Source organism: Pteropus alecto, unplaced genomic scaffold (assembly GCF_000325575.1).
Source record: "Pteropus alecto unplaced genomic scaffold, ASM32557v1 scaffold166, whole genome shotgun sequence".
In the NCBI taxonomy this organism is placed as follows: domain Eukaryota; kingdom Metazoa; phylum Chordata; class Mammalia; order Chiroptera; family Pteropodidae; genus Pteropus; species Pteropus alecto.
In genome coordinates, this window is record NW_006439757.1 from 679453 (window position 1) to 700349 (window position 20897).

A 20897-nucleotide genomic window follows, 5' to 3' on the forward strand; every position below is an offset into this window, starting at 1 on the left:
AAGGAAACAGATTCCTCTATGGTCTGTGGTGTGTGTGTGTGTGTGTGTGTGTGTGTGTGTGTGTGTGTTTGTGTGTGCATGTGTATGTGCACAACAGTTCTTGATAGGTGTTTGTGCTTGGAGCTAGATGCTGGCTTTGAGAGCTTCTGCTTACTTTCCTGATAACTAAGAACAGGGAAGAGATGAAGTTCGGTCATTACACAACCCATTGTGACATTGTAACCTCACTACTTCCTGTTTCTATCTGAACGCAGGACCAGTAGAAGGAACCGGTTCAGTGGAAGGCAGTGAATGGGGACTAGGAGGACTCAAGGATGTGAGAGTTACATTTTCTGTAGAAAACCAGCTATATATTTAATGGGCAAAGCATTTGAGTCAACTCTTAGTTAGATAAAGGAGTTGAACTTCAGTGGGGTAGCAGCTGTGGTCTGGTGGCCCTTAAACAGGTCCAGAGATTGGAACTAACTCCTACTTCTGAGTTCTGTGCATCTTCGCCTAACCTACTTAATCAGTCAATCCTTGTTCTGAATTTATAGTCTAGAACATTAACTCAATAGTAAATAAACTTTGACATAATTTGTCCAGGCTTCTGTGCCAAGACTACAGGAGAAAACTATTTGGGTGATTCCCTTCAAAAAGAGAGGCTGCTTGAAAAAGATGTGCCTGGAGGTGTGCTCCTTCCCATTCACTCATTGATGTAATGACTGTGATATAAGGAAAAACCTATGGCCAAGCTGCAAACACAGTATGCAGTGCAGGCCCAGGGAAGAACAATAAGTACCTGCAATTGGCAGACAGGACAGTGGAGTGGATGCCACGTACCACATTGTTTAATGAGTAAACAGACTCAGAAGGGGTAAGCACCTTGCCCCAAGTTGCCCTTTTTAATGACCCCTGCGGGATCTGGCAGAGGGATCGGTGACCTTCCTCATGTCCTCGTCAGAGCTGCGAGACGGGGAACAAGGTGGGTTCCTTGGATTGTCAGGTAAATGGCTAGAACTGAATCTCTCAGGTGGTTATATTTCCCTGGAAGGATGCAGATTACTTACTCATCGTAAGAGTAATGACAAGAAATCTACTTTTTTAAAAACCAGCTTCATTGAAGTCTAATTTACATGCCATCAAATCAACTCATTTTAAGTATACAATTTAGTGATTTTTAGCAAATTTGCAGAGTTGAGTCACCAATACCACAGTCCCGTTTTAGGATGTTGTCAACCCCCCAAAACTTCCGGTGCCCATTATCCTCAGTCACCATTCCCATCCTTAGGCAACCAACAATCTACTGGCCCTGATAGATTTACCTGTTCTGGACATTGAAAATAGATGGAAGCCGAAAATATGTTTTGTGCATATGGCTTTCATTTAGCAAAATGTTTTGAAAGTCCATCCATGTTGTAGCATGTGTTCCTATTTCATTCCCTTTTATTGCCGAGTAATATCCCATTGTATGAGTGCACTATATTTATCCGTTCCTTCTTCAGTTGATGAATTGTTTCCAGTTTGGGGCTATTGTGACTAATGCCGCTATATTGTACAGCCACAGAAGTGGCTGTCCTAACAAGTTTCTACAAACTAAGTGGCTTAAAACGATCGAAATGTGTTCTCTCACAGTTCTGGAGACCAGAAGTCTGAAATCAGGATGCGGACAGGCCACGCTCCTTATACAGGGTCTAGGGGAGATTCCGTTCCTTGCCTCTTCCAGCTTCTGGTGGTTACAGCAGCCCTCGATTGAGGTCACATTACTTCAGTCTCTGCCTCCATCTTCACATCGGCTTCCCTTCTGTGCCTCTCAACTCCCTGTCTCTTATCAGGATACATGTGATTGCATTTAGGGCCCACCCTGGCAGTCTAAAACTTCTCCCTGACCCTGCCCCCCCGACACACACACACACACACACACACACACACACACACACACACACACACACACACGGTAACTAACATTCACAGGTTCCAGAAATTTGATGGGGATTTTCTTTTGGGGGTCTATTTTTCAGCAGTAGCTATGAATATTCACATAAAGTTTGTGTGTGTGTGTGTGTGTGTGTGTGTGTGTGTATGTAGGCATGTTTTCATTTCTCTTCGCAGATAACTGGGAGTGGAATTGCTGGATCATATTGTAAATTTATGTTTAACTTTTTAAGAAACTGCGAAACTCTTTTCCGAAGAGGCTGTCATTTTACATTCCTACCAGCAATGTGTGAGGGGTTCAGTTGTATCACAATCTTGCCAATTGCCAGCCTTTAAAAAATTATGGCCTATGGGTGTGAAGTGGTATCTCATTGTGGTTTCGATTTGCATTTCGGTGATGACTAATGCCGCCGAGCATTGTTTCTTGTGCTTATTAGCCATGGGATGTGATTCTTGGTCAAATGTCCTTTCAGAGCTCTTACACATCTGAAAATCGAGTTGCCTTTTTGAATGATAAGAGTTTTAGTCTCCTGCTTTTCACAGTCTGACCCAGTCATCGCCGGTCCTAAGGTCTGTGGTGATTGAGGTCACCTTCAGGAAGAAGTACCGCGGCAACCCAGTTCCCTAGGATGCCTAGAACTGGGGCATTTACTCTATGTCAGGCTGTTATTGGAGGGTAGGTAGGACCCACAAGTGGCCCTTTGGCTGCCAATCACTGTGTCAGGAAAGCTGGAAGATGGCCCACCCTATGTCCTAGAGATCGTAAGCTCAGTGGTCTTGAAGTCTGGCTGTTGTCTGATGAACAAAGGAACCAACCAGTGGAACCCCACACTATATTCTCATCGTAGCCTGTTTTTTTCTTTCATAACTCTTATAACTTTAATTAAATAGTTATTTCTGTGATAATATGTTTAATATCTTTTATAAAAATCCTTGGGACAGAGACCATGTCTGTGTGTTTTATAACTCTATTACTAGCCTCTAACACAGAATGTGGTTCATAATAATCAACCAAGCAGTATGTGTTGGATGGAAGAATGTAAAGCACCAGGCAGGGGGGTCCAGGAAGACGTTCTCTGCTTTACTGTGGGTGACTCACGTGAAATCATTAAGTAGAGGGCAATTTGTTGATTAAGTAATTCACTAACCACAGAATGTGCTATTTAATGATATATCTTAACTGCCATTGATGCCATTTCCCCTTTTCTTTCTCGTTTCCAGCGATCTATAACTATAATGCCTCTCAAGATGTGGAGCTCTCCCTTCAGATCGGAGACACGGTTCACATCCTGGAGATGTATGAGGGTGAGTCTGGATGGCCTTCTGCCAGACGGGGCAAAAGGGAAAAACAGTGGAAGTTACTTATTAATAAGGCACTTAGAGCCAACATCAACATGCTTTACTTCCTGAAGGGGTGCTGGTGAAAATCCAGGAAAGACTTATTATACAATTTCATACTCAGGGCGATTTCAAAACAGCCAGCTGAGTACATGAGTGCACACATGCCCAGACACCAGAATCAAAGTATGTGAATATGTTGGGTCCAACCACTGAGTGCAGAGGATCCGACATAGTTCTGGCTTGGGAGAGACACTTGGGACACGGGGCTGGCGGGAGGGCCAAGGAAGCTGATTAAGTGGCTCTTTCTACTCAGCACTAAATGTTGCCAGATTGGGGGAGAAATGAGGGAGAGACTTTCTGGGGTTGCTGAGATTCCTTCAGAGAATTAGGTCAGGGCTGCAGCTGATCCAGAAAGCCTACTGGTATATTTCCTGCAACTAGGTCAGGCTAGGGAGGTGGTTCCAGCTAATCTGTGAGTGGGCTGTAGGGCAGGACTCGGGATTCTTGGTTTGTCTGAAAAGCACAGGTCAAGTCTTCACCAACCCCATTTCTAGACTTTGAGCCCAGCACAAGCTCTCTAAATTCAAGCATGACTCCTCCCTGTATCCACATTCTAACCCAAACCCCCAGAGTGCAACAAACACGTATCCAGGCCACTCAAGTTGAGGATGAAAGCAAAACACTGCCTTTAAGACCCATTTATTCTCTGAAGATTGGGGCAGGGAAGGGGTGGGGAATCAGGCAGAGTTTTTCATAGGGTAAGGCTTGTTAGGATAGCAATGCTGAATTTGCAAGGTCCGGTCCCACATGTAAATGCTCGTAATGGTGGAATGGCAGAGCTGGTCATCTAGAACCCAATGTGGCTTCCTAGGGCAGGACAGGAAGATGTAGAATGGGGAGAAAGAGATGGGAAGCCAGGAGGAAAGGAAGCAGGGTTTGGCCATAGAAAAGCTACATTGTCTGCCTGACTGCACAGAAGACTCTACCGTTACTGCTGCCTGCCTTTAGTTTTAGGCAGAGAGCTGGAGTTTTGCATTATCCTTCTCTTTTCTGCAAAACACTAAGTGTTATCATGCATCTCCCAAGGGCAAAGAGAAGAGAGGGAGGGCTCTGCGGACTCTCCCCACTCTGTTCTCTTTTCCTTTCATCCTCACCATCTCAGTTCCAGCCAAATGTGGATTCCATGGCGTCCTTAAGTCTCCAAGACTCTAAGGACAATCTAGTTATCTTTGGGGGACTTCTTTGCATATTGAAACCATAGTCCCCTCAAACCTTATTTGGTCATACCTCATTGTCAGGGGCCAGATTAATCCCGACAGTGGGTCTCTATGGACACACATCTTTTCATCGTACAGGTAAAAGGCATATGTGCAGTTTTTTGTAACTCTTCCATATGGGCTTGAAAAGATTGTATATTTTATGTATATTTTAGGATCGTTGGGTGAAAAGTTCTATAGAGGATAATTAGATTCTGATTTCTCTGTTATTTTTTTTTTTCAAATTTGCTATATGATAACTTTTTTCTGCTTCTCTTGTTACTGAGAGACCTGTATTAAATCTTCCTGTGACTGCAGTTTATGTCGGTTTATAACGATTTCAGTTTTTTACTTTATATATTCTCAGAACGGTTATTAGGTGCATACATTTTTAGAATTATTACATTAAAGAGTTCTAACATTTAATTCCTGTTTGTTAAACCTTTTATCATTATCTTCATCTGTAGTAATGTTTTTTTCCTTAGTCTGTTTTGCCCAAAATTACAGCCAACTCCTTGGCAGTCCCAGAGCTCCCATTTTTGTCCTCCTTCCCCGCAAGGCCATCAGAAATGCTGCTCAGCCACTCAGGAACCTTCCTTTAGTTCACCAGATGCTCTAAGAGAGACACAGCCCCAAATGCTGGCCTCATCTTTCTGAGTTTTAGTCTGTTTTAGATCTTGACTTGGTAATTCTTCACTTTACCATGTTAGCTCTTGCATGCGTGCGTGCGTGCGTGCGTGCGTGTGTGTGTGTGGTAGTGCCAAGCTTTTCTAATTGTCCTGTAGAGTATAGGAGAGAAGAGCAGAGATTTGATCTGAAATAGTCAATAATGTCTTTTAAATACATTTTCAAAATTCTTTTTTCATTTTTATGTGACACCATGTTTTTCGAAGTAGCTAATGAAAGCACTTTGTCCTCATATGAATAGTAATTTTTAGTGTGCATAATGTTTATACTTTGCCAGGTAGCCTCCCAGTTGACCAATGAACATCTCTAAAGGTATTGCGTTCCTACGGACAAGCTAAAGTGGTCACTGAGCTTGGTTGAATATAAATATAAACACAGACACACAGCACACATCCATTTCAAATATGTTCCAGAACTTGCGTTCCAAAGCCACAGTGCTCTTTGCATATTACATCTCACACAGCAGTGTGTTCGCCTGAAGTGCTGGTCCAACGATAGACAATCATGAAAAAAAACTTGTCACTTTATCAGTGCTGCATCTTGAATGTGATCCAGGTGCTGTAGGTGCTGACAGCAGGAAGTTGTTAATTGCTGCCATAAAATATTTGGTGTGCCAGCCGTAGAACTCTGTCATCTCAAAGAAGGACAACAGTGCCCGGTCTGTAAAAGTGGACATGTGTCAGGGTAGGAATGAGAAGATTTAGAACATGAGCTTACTGAGCTCTTTCACCACCAAGTGGCATGTGAGCTTTACAGAGATTATTATATTGGATTTATTTTTTTAATAGTATTTATTTTATGGGATTAATTTTTTTTCTGGTTTTTAAAAATTTATTTATTCGCCTACAGCACCTGGTATTCCAAGGTGGTCTCCTATCCAAGGATTAATTTTTTTTAATAGTGCCTACCTTACCAGAGGCAGTGATAGGTTCTTATATCTATCGGCTCAGTACTTGAGTTCTTGGCTGGGTTCTCAAATGCCTTTATTATTTCAGGCAGTTCAGGACTAAGTGAGGACAGGAGTGCTTTGCAAACATTAAACGTGATGGAAATGCTGAGTAATAACTTGTGTTCTCTCCCTCCTCCCCCCACCTCCTCTTTCCTTAAAAAATAAATAAATAAATAAATAGAATGGAAACACCCACAGTGCTGCCAGATGGAATTTAAGGGTAGTGTTTGGCACTGGTTCATGCTCCTCTCCCCTCCCCCCACCGGGGGCGTTGTGTCTTCAGCTTCCTGTCAGATCTGACTCCTGGGGCCCTCCCACCCCCCACACTCTGCTCTACCCCTCCTTTGAGATATTGGCTCACCAGACCTGTGTGTGCTTTTTTGGTGTGGACATGAGTCCACCCTTCTGGAACCAGAAATGAAAAATTCTTTTCTGCCCACAACCCACAACAGAATACCACTTAGGTCTCTCCTTTTGCTGTTTCTTGCTCTGTGGTTAAAAGAATAATTACGAAAGTGGTAGACAAAGCAAACTCCTCCTCCATCCGCAGGTCCTGTGCCTCACACAGCTCCTGGCATGCACTAGGTGCTCAGCAAAAGTCTGTTGAATGTGTGAGATTAAAAAGGAGCCTAAGGCAAGCTTGTTGGAGCAAGGCAACCAGTGTGGAGAGTAAGGGGGCGGGGTCAGCGCTCATAAAACCCCGGATGTTTCATGGCAGGGCTGCTTTTATCCTTCCTTAAGGCACATACAGGGGCCTCCAACATCCCCTGTCCTCTGCAGATTGCAGAAGGATTCGGTTATTGCATGAGCTTTTTTAAAAAATTGAGATATATTTCAACTCTCATACAGTTTACCCATTTAAAGTATACAATTCAATAGTTTTTTACCAAGTACACCATTCAGAGTTGGGCAACCATGATCACTATCTACTTTCAGAACATTTTATTACCCCGGAAGGAAAGCCTGTACCCACTGCTATCATTACCCCTCAGCTTCAGGCAACCACCAACCTAATTTCTGCCTCTCTAGATTTGCCTATTCTAGACATTTCATGTAGATGGAATCAAATATAATACGTGGTCCATTGTGGCTGACTGACTTCTACTTCGCATAATAGTTTTGAAGTTCATCCAAGTTGTAGCATGTGTCAGTACTTCATATCATTTTATTGCTGAATAATATTCATTTTATGCATATATCACATTCATGCATATATCATATTTTGTTTATCCATTCATCAGTTTATAGACATTTGGGTTGTTTCCACTTTGCAGCCATTATGAATAATGCTGCTATAAACATTCATGTACACATTTTTGTGTGGACATACATTTTCATTTCTCTTGGCTATGCCTAGAAGTGGAATTGCTAGGTCTTATGGTAACTCTATATTTAACCTTTTGGGGAACTGCCAGACTGATTGCTTGAGGTTTGAACACAGCCCAAAGGAGAGAGCTATCACTTATCTATTATCATTCGTTTCTTTCTGTGACTTTGCCCCTGAACTTCATTTGTTGCTAAAAATGAGGGAAGGGAGTAGAATTGACCGAGAATGTATATACTGTTCATCTTTTATAGGCATCAAAGAATTATTTGTCTTCAGAGACTTTTTCAGGGAGCTGCAGTTCTCAAGGACTGAAGCAAGTGTCCATGCCTTTCTTTGTCTTTGTCACTGGGCTGCCTATGACCATTGCCATGTCTTTGCTGCTTTAACCAGACAAGAGATTTGGCAGTAAGACAGCTCTTCTCCATTTTGAGAATTCTTTAAAAGCACTGCCACCTGGGGATTCCAGTTGTGGTCATGTATTCATTCAACAATACTCGCTGAACAAATATTATGCTCTTATGATATGTCAAGTACATTTATGGAGCACAAGCTGTATTCAAGGTACTCAGGGCACCTGAAATAGGAAGATTGCTGCTCTCATAGGGTTTAGACAAAAAAGGACAGATAAAAACAAATGAACAGGGTGAGTAAACAAAACAAGTCAGAAACTTGTAAGTGCTGTGGGGAAAAAAGGGTGGCATTATGGAGGGAGATGAGGGTGATGGAGAGGGAGGAGGAGAAGGACTACTTTAGATGAAATGGTTTTGCCCCTATCTAGTTTGACCATCTCTGGGCAAGACACTTTCTCTTTTTGTCATGGTCATTTCATCTAAAATTAGATCAGTTTTGAAAGTGAGTAAGTGAAAGTGCTTTGAAAAAATAAGGTTTCAGCATCCCTGCTCTCGTGAAGCTATTTTCTCCTGTGATTAACCAAATTCCAGTCACAAGTGATTTCATGGTCAAGGTCTTTTGTTCCACCAGTGGGTACTGGTTTCCTGCACTTGATTCATATCCATTGGTAAACTCGTTTTCAGCTCCCTAAACCACTTACAAGTTCAAGAGAGGGTGGCTGCTGCTAACAGTGATCTCTGGGGGTAGACATAACACAATTGGCCCCTGTTGGAAATAACAAAATGAGATAATGTCTCAAAGGCGTTCCAAGCTCTACAGAGGGAGGCACAGCGTAACATTTTATATTATTTCAGTGCAATTTGTAAAGACCCAAAGGATAGCACATATGATTGGATTGGAACCAGAGGAAATGGGCAATCCTAAAAAGTTGAAAGAAATAAAAACAAGCATTTGTGTATGTGTTGGCGGTCCCCAATATATCTAAGTTATTTCTTTTGTATAGAATGAGGCCGGTTTTAAAATGCATCTTAATTGAGAAATCTACTCCCTTACAATATGAAAAGAAAAAAAATGGACTATGACATGAGCTGCACATGTTTTGACTCTCATCTTTATAGAGCAGGCATTTTCGAGTAAGTATAGAAGGCAATATTATGACAGATAGGTAAAGTTATATCGTATTTTGGCTCCATGGCTGACAAAACTTTCTATCAGAGACATAAAAGAAGAAGGGAATGTATTTGAAGATTTTTTTTTCAAGCAGAAGCTTCATAAACATTTTTTTCGAGATGTGGTACTAGGAATACCGCGTTGGACAATAGGTCTCATTGAACTCCTTCAGGATGTCTGATTCGAGGAGAAGGATTGTCCCTTTCTACCATCCTGTATAACAGTTAGTTAACTTCCTAGCCTTGACATCCTTTTATTGTCCCTCTTTTTCATTCATTTCCTTCTCTATTTGGTCAGCCATACTCAATGGTCGTGAGTGAGAGAAAGAAAATCAAAATTGAGTTTTAAAAATAAGTTCTTAACAGCATGTGTAAAAGTTTGTGGTATAAGCTAAAATAAGGCAGTCAATGTATTTGTGACTTTCATTTACTTCTGTTACCCCACTAGACAAGATCATTGAAAGTTTATTATAATTCAGAATCCATAGCCTCACCATGTTCTAGTTATAAAAACAACGGCCTTTCACAAATATAAATGGCAGTGAGCCCAACAGCTTGGGTTTTATGACGAGGACTGCGTGCAAACATTTTGGCAGTGGCTTTGAAAGCAGATTAGGCCAGGTGGCATTTTGTTGAGTGTGCCGGTCACTTCCCACATCTGTTTGACCTTGACCTTAAGTACAGCTTGTCAGTGACTACTACTGGGGACATATGTTCCTGAGTTGTGTTTTTTCAGAAGATGTGTATGGCATAGGAGGGAGTGTGTTTACAAGAAAAGCTAATTAAAAAGTAGAGCCAGCGAAAAGTCTCATCTCCGATTTAATCTTATCTAAAAGAAAATGCCCTCTGTTTTTCCTTTTGAGGTATATTTGAATGTGCTTCTAAAATCCCAGCTTTAAAATTTACGTTATTCACATATAGGCATATATGGGATCTTCTCGAATAGGGGGTCAGAACCCTCTTCTGAGTGGTGCCTTTATTGAGTGACTTTGTCATGAACTGGTCCTTCAACTCGGCCCCTTTGGGCAGCTGCCCACGCACCTAAGGAGGCAGGCTCAGCCTGAAAGCAAAGATGCATTTGAGATGTTCTGGAGGAATGTTCTTATGAGTTTTGGGTGTCCCATCAATTTTGGTTCCGAGGAATCTTGGAGGGCTCAAGAGATCAAGAAGGGAGCAAAGTGGTAGGCAGGCTCCTTCCATCCCAAGCACATCCGTGCCCGCTCATGGCTGTCCTCACACCTGGGTGCTGCACCACTCACGTTATCTGGTGTGTAACTTCTATCAAAAATGCCTTCAGTGTCTTATTCCCATCGTGAGACATTGTGGGGCTGGGTAAGACTCAGTTAAGGATTAATGTAAGGAGAAGGTCCTAGAGGAAAGTTCAAAATTGACTGAAGGCAAATCTGAATAAGGCACTTCTCTTCTTTATACCTGGAGAGAGAAGGCTAAATGTGTGCCTCTGATTTGCTCATAGTAATATGAGTCATTTAAAATCTTTAAAAGCACATAAATATTAACTATGCTAGAGTGCCCGCATTTTACTCAACCCACGGAGGCAAATCATTCAACAGGAAGTGTTATAGGACGAGAAAACATGCCGCTAGGAAAACTTGCATTCTGCAAATGAGTCTTACAAGCACATGAGAACTTCAGTTTTTTCCTTGCCTCGCCTAAGTTACACCATGTGTAACTTAGGCTACAAAGAGATATGGACAAGGCAAGATAGGAAAGATTCTTGTTAAAGAAGAATTATTATTCTAACCTTTATATTCTTCGTACTATCCCCAACGTTTATCATTTGAACAAGAATATTAAATGCGTGTGCATTTAACTTTGAGAGTAGGAATATAAGATTTTAAGCAACTGTACCTAGCAATTTACTCCATCTTCTAAATGGCAGAAACAATGAACACTGAATTCCTAACCTTGAATACTTGTTTAGTTTTCACCAGTGCAGGTAGGTTTAAGACTTGGTTGTTATAGTTGGAATTGTAGGACTGGAAGGAGTGGAGAGAAATTTTTTAAATTAGTCTTACTGTTAGATTCATTGCCCACCAGATGTTAAATCAGGCCTTAGAATCACCTGTTTTGGTAACTTCTGAGTTCTTTTTTGGCCGCAGTCTCTGCTCAGGTCCCAGGTTGTTCAGCATCATGTCTCTTGATGTTTCTAGCCGCTGTCATATGTTTTTTCTATCACCCAGATTTTTTCTTCTACTTGTTCTCTTTTCCTTAGTTATCTTTTCTATCTTTGTCTTGGGGCAGAAAAAACTCACTCTGTTGAAAAATAAAAGCACGTCTTATCAGGTGCTATGGCTCCAGAGTAACAGTCCAGCCACTTATGTAAATGTGTATGGCTTCAGCTTTGTTCATCATCAGTAATTTAAGAAGAATCTGGAGTGGTTCTGCTCCTTTCCCCAGAGAGCAGAGAGACGTTCCTCAGAAAACAAAGAGAACTCCAAGAGGAGCCGCCTGCTGTCATCAGCGTAGGAACCAGATGAGGGCTCTAGCGCAGGACAGTCCCTCCATTATGTCATCGGGTACTCTGGGTTCCAGATCTGTCTGGCATTTTACTTTTTCCTATGTGCCAGCTATTGAGCTAAGGTCTTTCACATACTCAATCTCAGTTCCTACAGTCCTGGGAAATCAGAGTTACTGATGCTCCTTTAGTAGATGTGAAATTCCAGGTGAAGCGACTTAAAGACTTTCATGCAGCTGTTAAATTGGTAGAGCTGTGATTCCCACCAGGATCCTTCGGAATCCAAGGAGAGCATACTTTCCACATTGTGAGGCCTTTGAGGAAACAACACTTCTACTTTGGACTTAACATATATAGTTTTTCAAAGGAGGTAAGATTCTTTCGCTTTTTAAACAGCTGCCAGACAAGTTGGCCACCACCTCAAATGTGTCTGTACTGAATGAACTCTTTCTGAACTTACTCCCGCCGTGGCTCATCCGCAAAAGCATGCCACCCTGGCCAGGGCGTCTTCGTGCTGCCCTCCGAGCACGCTGTGCTTGGGCCTACCTCACCCTCAGTGCCCGGATGCCTCATCTGTCCCCGAACACCCAGGGATATCGGTCCCTCTCCCCGAGCCCACACACTCCAGGTAAAAATTACTGAGGGGGCGCATGACTGTTACCAGCAGTTGGTCCAACCCCCAAGGTGAGGCAGGAGGCCAGGGAGGCAAAAATAAGCAGAGACATCTCTGGTGGGGTCTGACTTCCCCAGCCTGAAGCAGTCTCTCTCTCCCTACATAAGTGTCTGTAAGACGAACGTCCACCTCACATCTCCATTTGTGCCCTCCTTCCTGTGTTAGGAAAGAGGGCACACGAGTTGAACATAATGGTCTTGGGCTCTGACACCAGGAAGGCCCCATGTGACTCATTTCATGCTCTTGCTTCTCATCTTTTGTCACCAGGACTCTTAATGCTGTCACCACTACTGGGCTCCACTTTTGCGTGTGACCCAGGCCAGAGGAGTCTTAGGGACAGTGCCGAGTGTTGCGTCGGGGTACACTCCTCACCCGACTCATCCTCCTAGCTGAGGCACACAGATTTCCAGCATGCCGGCACGCGATGGATTTCCTTACTGGGCCTTCCATTCCCCCTTCAGAATTTAAGGCAGCCTTTACCTCTCTCCTCTAATCTCAGTGTCCTTCCCAGGAAGCTTCGGCGGTTTTCTGCAAAGGGTACCCTGCACTGAGATTCCAGCAATCCTGGTAAGCTAGACATGCAGGTGTCTCCCTACCCGTCACCTGTGTCTCTCTGTTTCCCTAGCAATTAGATTAGAAATTTTTCGAGATCAGGGCTTGTGGTTTATTATATTCTCAAACTCTTTGAGGCCACACAGGGCCTAGCGTAGTCCCTTATAAAGCTGGGCCTCTTTAAACATTGTGCTCGACGCATTGATTCTTCACTCACAAACCTACACCTCTTTCTCGTCCATCTTGCAAGTTGGTGCTGATGATGACAAACCCAGTGTGAGGTGCAGCAAATCCATTGCTACCACTGCTAGAATTGCATGCTGTATTTTTTCATTCCAGCTTTCTTGAACTAGTTGCATAAATTAGAGAAAGGGGTCACAGAAGAGGGAAATTAGGGCCAATAGCAAGAAGGACTAATTTTTTTTAAAGCAGGATTACTTTGTTTTCCTGAAGAAAGAGAGAAAAAGCCACACAGAGAAAATATAAAGGGAACGGACACACGAGAGTGGTGATGTTAATTAGACTAGAGAGGAATTTTATGTCTTCCTCCTTACTGAGCTTGCAAGTGTCTGTGAAGTGACAGAGAGGTTTCCTAGTTTTGCGGTGGACATTTGGATGTGTCATCTTTCCATTCTGTCCCTTGTGATTGAGATCTGCCCCTCCCCCGCATCCACCTGGACCAGACTCCTCTGCTTGTCTCGTGAGGTCTCCAACATCACCATCTGCTGTTGGTCACCAGGAGGAACCTCGGCATTTTAGCTATGAGGCTATGAGATGGAAAAAAAAAAAAAGAATATTTTTGTAGAAGGAAATTTAAGAAATGAAAGCTTTCATTAACTTTAGGTTAACCATCGAAGACATGGAGTTAGTCCCACAGAGCTGGTTACACAGAACCAGGGTGGAGACCTAAGCCTTTAGATTTCAAGCGAGTCCCCTCCTGAAGGAGCAGGGCCACCTCTTTTCTGCTCATTCCGGCCTCATAGGTGGGGTGCTCTGGTCCCATGCAGCTCTTTCCACTGGGCTTGGGACCCCATGGAGAGAGAAGGGTCCTTTGACCTTGCAGTCAGGTTGTGCCTTGTAGCTGCAGATTTTATTGCACATTCCTTGCATCAGTCTGTTCTGTCCATGGCTACTAGCTCATTAATACTTCCCTTAAAAGTTTGCTGAGTGACTGCCATGTGCCAGGCACGGCAAAGACACGTCTTTTTCTTGTCCATCTGAGAAATAAAATTGAAGATGGAAACCACGTCTGTTTCTTTCCCACTTAATTGGCATGCTGGTGCATGCGTGTTTTATATTGGGGGGATATCGCGGCCACTCTTCCCTCCCCCAAAAGGCAGTACAAGTATGATGCCATTCACTGTCCCCCAGCACAGCCCTGGCGGTAGCACTGGGGAAGGAAAAGAACGAGAGCTGGGTGGTAGGAGACCTGCATTTGTTCTCCCAACTTAGATAGTAAGTCATCTGTTGACTTTGGACAACCTTTTCAGTTTCTTGCCTATGTTTCCTTTTTTAAGTAAGGATGTTAAGTTTCAGTGAACTCTGAGATCCTTTTGGAGCTCAGACTTGCAATATCCATCTCACTATGTCAGGTAACATAAAACTGAGCTGAGATAATTTACCAGGAAAACTGATTTGTCCCACAAAATGGTACAAAAGAATATATTTATCTTTTACCATTTTCGTGTTCTATTACTTTCTGCCTTTGAGCTTCTTTTCAAAAGCTCCAGTGAGCGGGTCAGTGCATTTAGAAAGTGAGCATCCTGAAGTCCGAGGCTCTGGAAGGTAGTGAGTGCACTGCCCATGGGCGAAGATCCAGCAACTGAGCCGTATCTCTTGTCAGTCCTGTGAGCTTTTTCTGCTCACCGCTTCCCCAGAGGGACCTGAGGCAGAGCTTGGAGGGACACTCTCTGGGAATAGGAGGGCAGGCTAACGCCATGGAAACCTGACAGGTTTACCTGGTCCTCGGGGGGTGGAACCTTTGACCTTGGCCTAATTAACTGTGCTTTACCCAGCCAACTACCAGACCAGTGACACTGAAAGGCAAAACAACAGAATTTAGCACCTGCTCTTCCCCAGACCCTCCCCTCCCCCACATCGTGGGTACATGTGAACAATGGCTCCCTGTCTGTTTCTTGTCTTTAATTCCTGGGAGGTCAAAAATAATTAATGGTTGTACACAACTTTAAAATGCTTAAAATGATCACTTATTTGTTATGTATATTTACCACCTTAAAAAATAATTTATTGATTGGTGTGCGAGAGGAGAGAGGATACTAATTTATCATGGGCTGCAAAATGAGAGATTTTAAAAAACACTCCATGACTTACGCATCTAAATGATGCATTTGTGGTTCAAAAAAATCTTCAAAGTCCCCCTCAGTAATTGCCTTCTGAGTCTTTAGCATATTCATAATTCTCCCTTTGTGTGTCTGTGTCCAAGCATTACCATTAAAAGCCCTTTTGTATGTAATTATTTGTTTATAAATCTATTTCCTTTCTCCTTGAAGACAATGTCTGGCACACTGGTGTTCAGTAAGTGTTTTTATGTATAATGAATGAATGACCACATTAATGATGTGAATACTCAGCTCCAAGGTGCCCCCTCAGAGAGAATTTTCTAACCACACTTTCTGAAGTCACCCCTCTGTGTCACCCTCTTCCACATGACCCTTTCATTCCTTCGTAACTTTTAGTCTTATATGAAATTGCTCTGTTTCTTTGCTTGTGTGTTTCCATGTATATGTTTTTCTCTTCCCTTTATAAAGTAAGACTTAGAAGGATGGCGGCATTGTATGTCCTGTTCTCCTAGCATCTCTTCTGTTGAATGAGTAAATGAATCTCCAATCTGTGGTTAAACTTTTGGAAATAGCAAAACTCATTCAGCTTTGGAGCACGAAGTAAGTAATTAAGCTGAATAATGTCTTTGGGGAGGCACAGTACAAAGTGAAAGTAATGGAGAAATGGTTCTATGATTTTCCACACATGACCCCAACTGGTTTCAGAGGCAGTTTCAAATAAAAATATTCAGTAATACCTGAGTAATCCATTATCATTGAATTCTGTGTCACTTTGAGGTGGTTACTTGTAGTGTTCATTTGAGAGTGTAAATTTTGTATGGTTTTTAAAAGTTACAATAAAATTTGTATACAGTGAAATACACTCAACTTAGGTTCCTGTTCGATGAGTTTTAACAAATGAATATACCCTGTGTACCTCATACTCCGGTCCGGGTGCGGAACATTTCCCTTGCCCCCTGTAAGTTCCCTGTTGCCTCCTTCACACAATTCCCACCCCTACAAAATAAATACTGTTCTAATTTAGATCACTCTGGATTTGCCTTGGTTCTCTATGGACCTACCTCTATTTCATATCCAGTCTTTCTGACAGAAGTGTTTAATTTCCTCCTGATATCTCAGAAAAATGAAATAATTTCTCAGTTCCTTTTTTTACCTTGGATTTGTTCCTCGTGGAATCCTCTGTCCTGCCTCATTTTGGAGTGGTTGGTGTCTAGACCAGGTATATGGCTTGTTTTCTGACATCTTCATTACCTGTATCAGGGTTGGAAAAAATAAGAAATAATAGGTATTTTAGCAGAGCTGGGGATAATATTTATACATGTGTGCATAAATAGAATTAACCCTTCTATGAATTTCAACCTATGTGTTTTAAGGCATGAGTACACATGGGTACCTTCAATTCCAATCCGTCATCATTCTAGTTTTTTCCCTTTCAGTGTTCATAACCCCCTTCTGTGAATTAAGAAACTTGACTTCCAAGATTCCTAATGTTTACTTATTTGATCAATCCCCCACTATGTAACCAATCTCCATCTTCACTACCATGCCTTCTCCCTTGTCCCATGTGGACATTCTCCTCCGCCGTTGTCACTGTCTTAGCGCACATCAGTGTACCATCCCAAGCAACTTCTGTGTGTGGAGACTCCTGCCTCACTCCAGTTAGGCTGATGTCCCATGTGGGTCCCACACCCTCACATGGATGCCTGCCTTGCTCTGCTTGGGTTCTGACACGCCCTGCCAGTCTGGCCTTGTGTGTGGAATCCCCCACCCCTGCCACCACCACCCTTGTAAACGCCTGACTTGCCCTGTCCCACCTAATGGCTCTGGGCTCAGTTGTTCAGGACAGAATGCAGATATCTCTTCATTCTGTCTTCTATTCCTCAATGTTTTCCATTTTTTTCAGTATTTCTATACCAAAGAGTAGTACTATCCATCTATTTGCCTAAGCTCAAGATCTCCAAACCCTTGAATATTTGCCATTCTTCCTCCTATTCATGGCTATTCCCAGCTCAGTCGTGAGCAACTTCGATTAATTCAAAATATGTCCTGCATCTTTTCATCTCTCCATTTTCTCTGTACCTACTATTCTCCTCACTGATGTCCCTCTTTCTACTCTGTCTCACCTCCCACAGTTCATTCTCACAGAGCAAGCACATGATCTTTTTAAAGTATTTGGAGGATGATGTCCTTTAGAACCCTCCATTGACTTCCCATTGTACTTAGAATAAAATTGATATTCCACTATGGCATATAATACTTATATATATGTTAACCAATCTTGACTGCACATTAGCATCACCAGGGAGACTTTTTAGAAGCACTAAGCCTGGGCCCCACCCAGGTCCAATTAAATCAGAATATTTGTGGATGTGGCCCAGGCTTCAGTATTTTTGTTTCCTGGCGAATCTAATGGGCAGCCAGGGTCAGGAATCATGCCTGCCTCTCACCACCTTCATACTGCCTTCTCCCTTTTCAGAGCTGTTCCTTTTAGCTTCGCAGGGTGACCTTTCCTTGGTCACCTTATCTAAAGTATGGTCCCGTGTTACTGTCCTTGAGCACTTCTACTTAGCACTGTCATTATTCTTTTTCTTAACCTTAGAGCCTAATCTTCAATGTAATTCTTGCTCCCCAGTACACTATGGTGCCTAAAGTAATAAATATATGTTGAATGACTATATGTAGAGGGAAGAAGAGCCGAATGAGGAGCCTATCACATGGGAGCCAGAAAGCGAGAGATCCTTTGGACAAGTGAGGTGAAATGGAGCAGATGATAGAGTCTTGATTGATGGAGCTTATGTGAGAAACCAGATAAAGTAATCAGCTTTGACAATGGAATTATAAGCTCTGACATTTTCAAACTGGAAGGGACAGACTTTTATTCTGGTTGGAACAGTGCCAGGAAAGCAGAAATGACTGGTGTGCCTAATGGAAGAGGAACCCATGGCATAGAATTACTTTCGATGTTCACCACGGTTACTTTTTGAGACTGTCATTTTACATGTTGGTTGGTAAGAGTAGCCCTCTGGACTCACTACACGCCCCCCCACCCCCAATCATTCCTTTCATTTTAATAATGTACTAACTTAAGAAAGGATCTGAGATTCCTACTAGTTCACACTACGCGTTGCTTATTGCTGCTTGTTGATATACCTCTGCTACCTCTTTGTGTTGTGACACATTCAGAAGCCTAATTGCATTACTGTATTTAACTGTGATTATCTCACTTTAAATATTGGGATTGATTGAAAAATTGTGTTCTTGCTTATGTCACAACTCAGATTTGTAATGTGCAAACATACTCTTGACAAAACTGAAGTTGTTCTACTTTGGGCCCATTATATAAGAAGCCAGGATTCTTTGGAAAAGACAGTAATTCAGAGGAAAATAGAAGGCAGCAGGAAAAGAGGAAGACCAAATATGAGATGGACTGACTCCATGAAAGAAGCACAGGCACGAGTCTATAGGAGCTGAGCAGGGCTGTTGAAGACAAAACATGGTGGACATCACTCATTCATAGGGTTGCCACGAATCAAAGCCAACTCGACAGCATGTAAAGACAACTCTTGAACTACCATATCCCTTGTAGTATTTAGCAATTGAATTTATGGAGTCTTGATAGTATATGATTAAAACTCCAGACATAGTGCTCTGCTACTCCCTAATGCCAAGAAAAATGAATGTTCACTTTTACAAATCCAGCGTGGATTTTACAAATCCTTTAGATTGGGGTTTTACCATACCATGATTCTAGAGGATACTTAGGAGGTAAAAAAAAGGTTTTCAAAAATGACAGGTTCAGGAAGCATAATTCTGTGATGAATGGCTGTGTAAAAATACTGTTTACAAAAGTACAGGTAAATTCCTCTCTGAAAGTGAAACAAAGTCTATATTGTAACAGCTTGATAATAACAGTTTTCAGCTTGGAGAGATGAAAACTAGTTGAAAGAAACTAAAGTATTGTTTTTCAGCTTGCCTCCCCCTCCCTCATCCTAGGATGAAGTTGAAGTCATTCACTCATGCAACAGCCATTTTCATGTGTTAGCAGACCCAGCAAGTGTATACCAATGGTAAAGACGCTTGAGACTTGGGAGAAATGTTTAGCTTGGTGTTAAAGCTGAATCTCTTGCACACTTTGGCATTCTAAATTGGGAGCAGGGTTTCCAATATCCTGTTCCAATATCATTTTCTCAATCAGGAGCCTTGATGCAAACCTATAATGATTCTACAGGAAAATGCCCCATTCCTCCCTCTAAAAAATAGCAAAATTTGTAATTCTTGAATACTGACACTTTAAAATGTGGGAAAGTGTTATTAAACCTATGCACAAAGAAAGTAAATTCAAATTTCTACTTGATTGTGTCTGTTTTCTGGATAATTTTGTATGAAACAAATTACAAAAAAGGTCTAGAACCCTGTTAAGCCAGGGATCCCCAAGCCCCAGGTCTGTGACCTGTTAGGAACCAGGCCGCACAGCAAGAGGTGAGTGGCCCATGACTCTCCCCCAGCGCTAGCATCACCATCTCAGCTCCACCTCAGATCATCAGGCATTAGATCTCATAGGAACACCGTTCCCTGGTGCCAGAAAGGTTGGAGACCGCTCTACTAAGCAACTGCCTGACATTTTAATTACGACTTGCATCTATTCACTGTATGTTTATGGCTGCTTTACACATATGTACCACTTACAACAGAGGTTACTTAGGCAATATGACCACCTTCATGCCTGATGGGCATGGGGAATGAGGAAAATTATTACAGTGAGTTACCTATAGTACGTGTTCAATAAATTTTTAATATAAAATATGTGTTTATGGACAGATTAAATTATATACTCCCTTCTACAAGACAGAACCTGGGAAAATGTCCATAGGTATATGCGTATTTATTGGAATTTTAAAAAGGAAGTTAAAGCCTTAAAGCCTCATCAAGCAAACATATAAAATATTTTTATTGTGGGAGGTGTTTGTACCATTGCTGAGAATTATTTGAAATGTTCTTTTATTATTCATTTAATTTTTTTAGTGCAAATATTTGTATAGATAAGATTTGCTACTCCAATTTAAAGTTTTTCCAGAATAGTGGTTCTTATGCTTGGAATTTAAGAGAGAGTAAGATGATACAAACTATTTTAAAATATCTATTTTAAGAGTATAAGATGACTTGTAATATATATATATATGTATATGGATTAAAGTCTCTATTCATTCATACTATAAGGTATTAAGATGTTAAGAGGCTGGGCTGCCTCTGCCTTGTCTTGTTTTCTGTCCTTTCTCCAAAGGAGCAGCAATGAAGCATGGTTCTAAATGAATCGTAAATTTTTAGTTATTAAGAGAATAAAGCTCTCAAATTGATCTAGATTTTTATTGTATAATAAACAAAAATGCTTATTAATTCTAACATATTGTCTGCTAATTGTCTCTTGGATTTCATTCCAGTATTCTAACAGAATATGAGGATATATATTGCTAATATCTTTATATTATCCCAGATAACATATAAGATTTTATGTTCTTTTATACCTTGACAGGTTGGTACAGAGGATATACCCTCCAAAATAAATCGAAAAAGGTATGACTCATCATTCAATTTTTTTTGGTTGAATTCTGTCTGCTGATTTTACGTTGTGCTATCTGATCCCATTATCTGCTTTCTGCTATCTCTAGACCTAGTTTGCTTTCTCTTTGACAGCTGTTCTTTGGTTGTAAAAGCAAATTCTCTGATCTCAGTGCTACTATAAAATAGTGCAAGTCTCACCGACCAAATTTCCCACCAGCCAACTCAAGGATAAAGGGCCAGAGTTGAAGTCACAGACCAGGCAGGGCCTCTGCAGGCTTCTTGCTCCTTGACCCTCAAGCTAAGCAGTGACATTGCTGTCATTGGCGTTCTCTTTCATGGAGAG

At 41.8% G+C, this 20897-nt stretch overlaps 1 protein-coding gene across 1 annotated transcript in view; it reads left to right on the forward strand.

Moving 5' to 3' along the window:
* The first annotated feature begins 930 nt into the window (after positions 1-930).
* DOCK5 (dedicator of cytokinesis 5) overlaps positions 931-20897 on the forward strand; it is a 136389-nt gene continuing 116422 nt past the window's right edge. Inside the window, exons 1-3 of the mRNA XM_015593274.2 lie at positions 931-985; positions 3136-3219; positions 20526-20566. Coding sequence (XP_015448760.1) covers positions 931-985; positions 3136-3219; positions 20526-20566 — 180 coding nt within the window. The remainder of the gene's footprint in view (positions 986-3135; positions 3220-20525; positions 20567-20897) is intronic.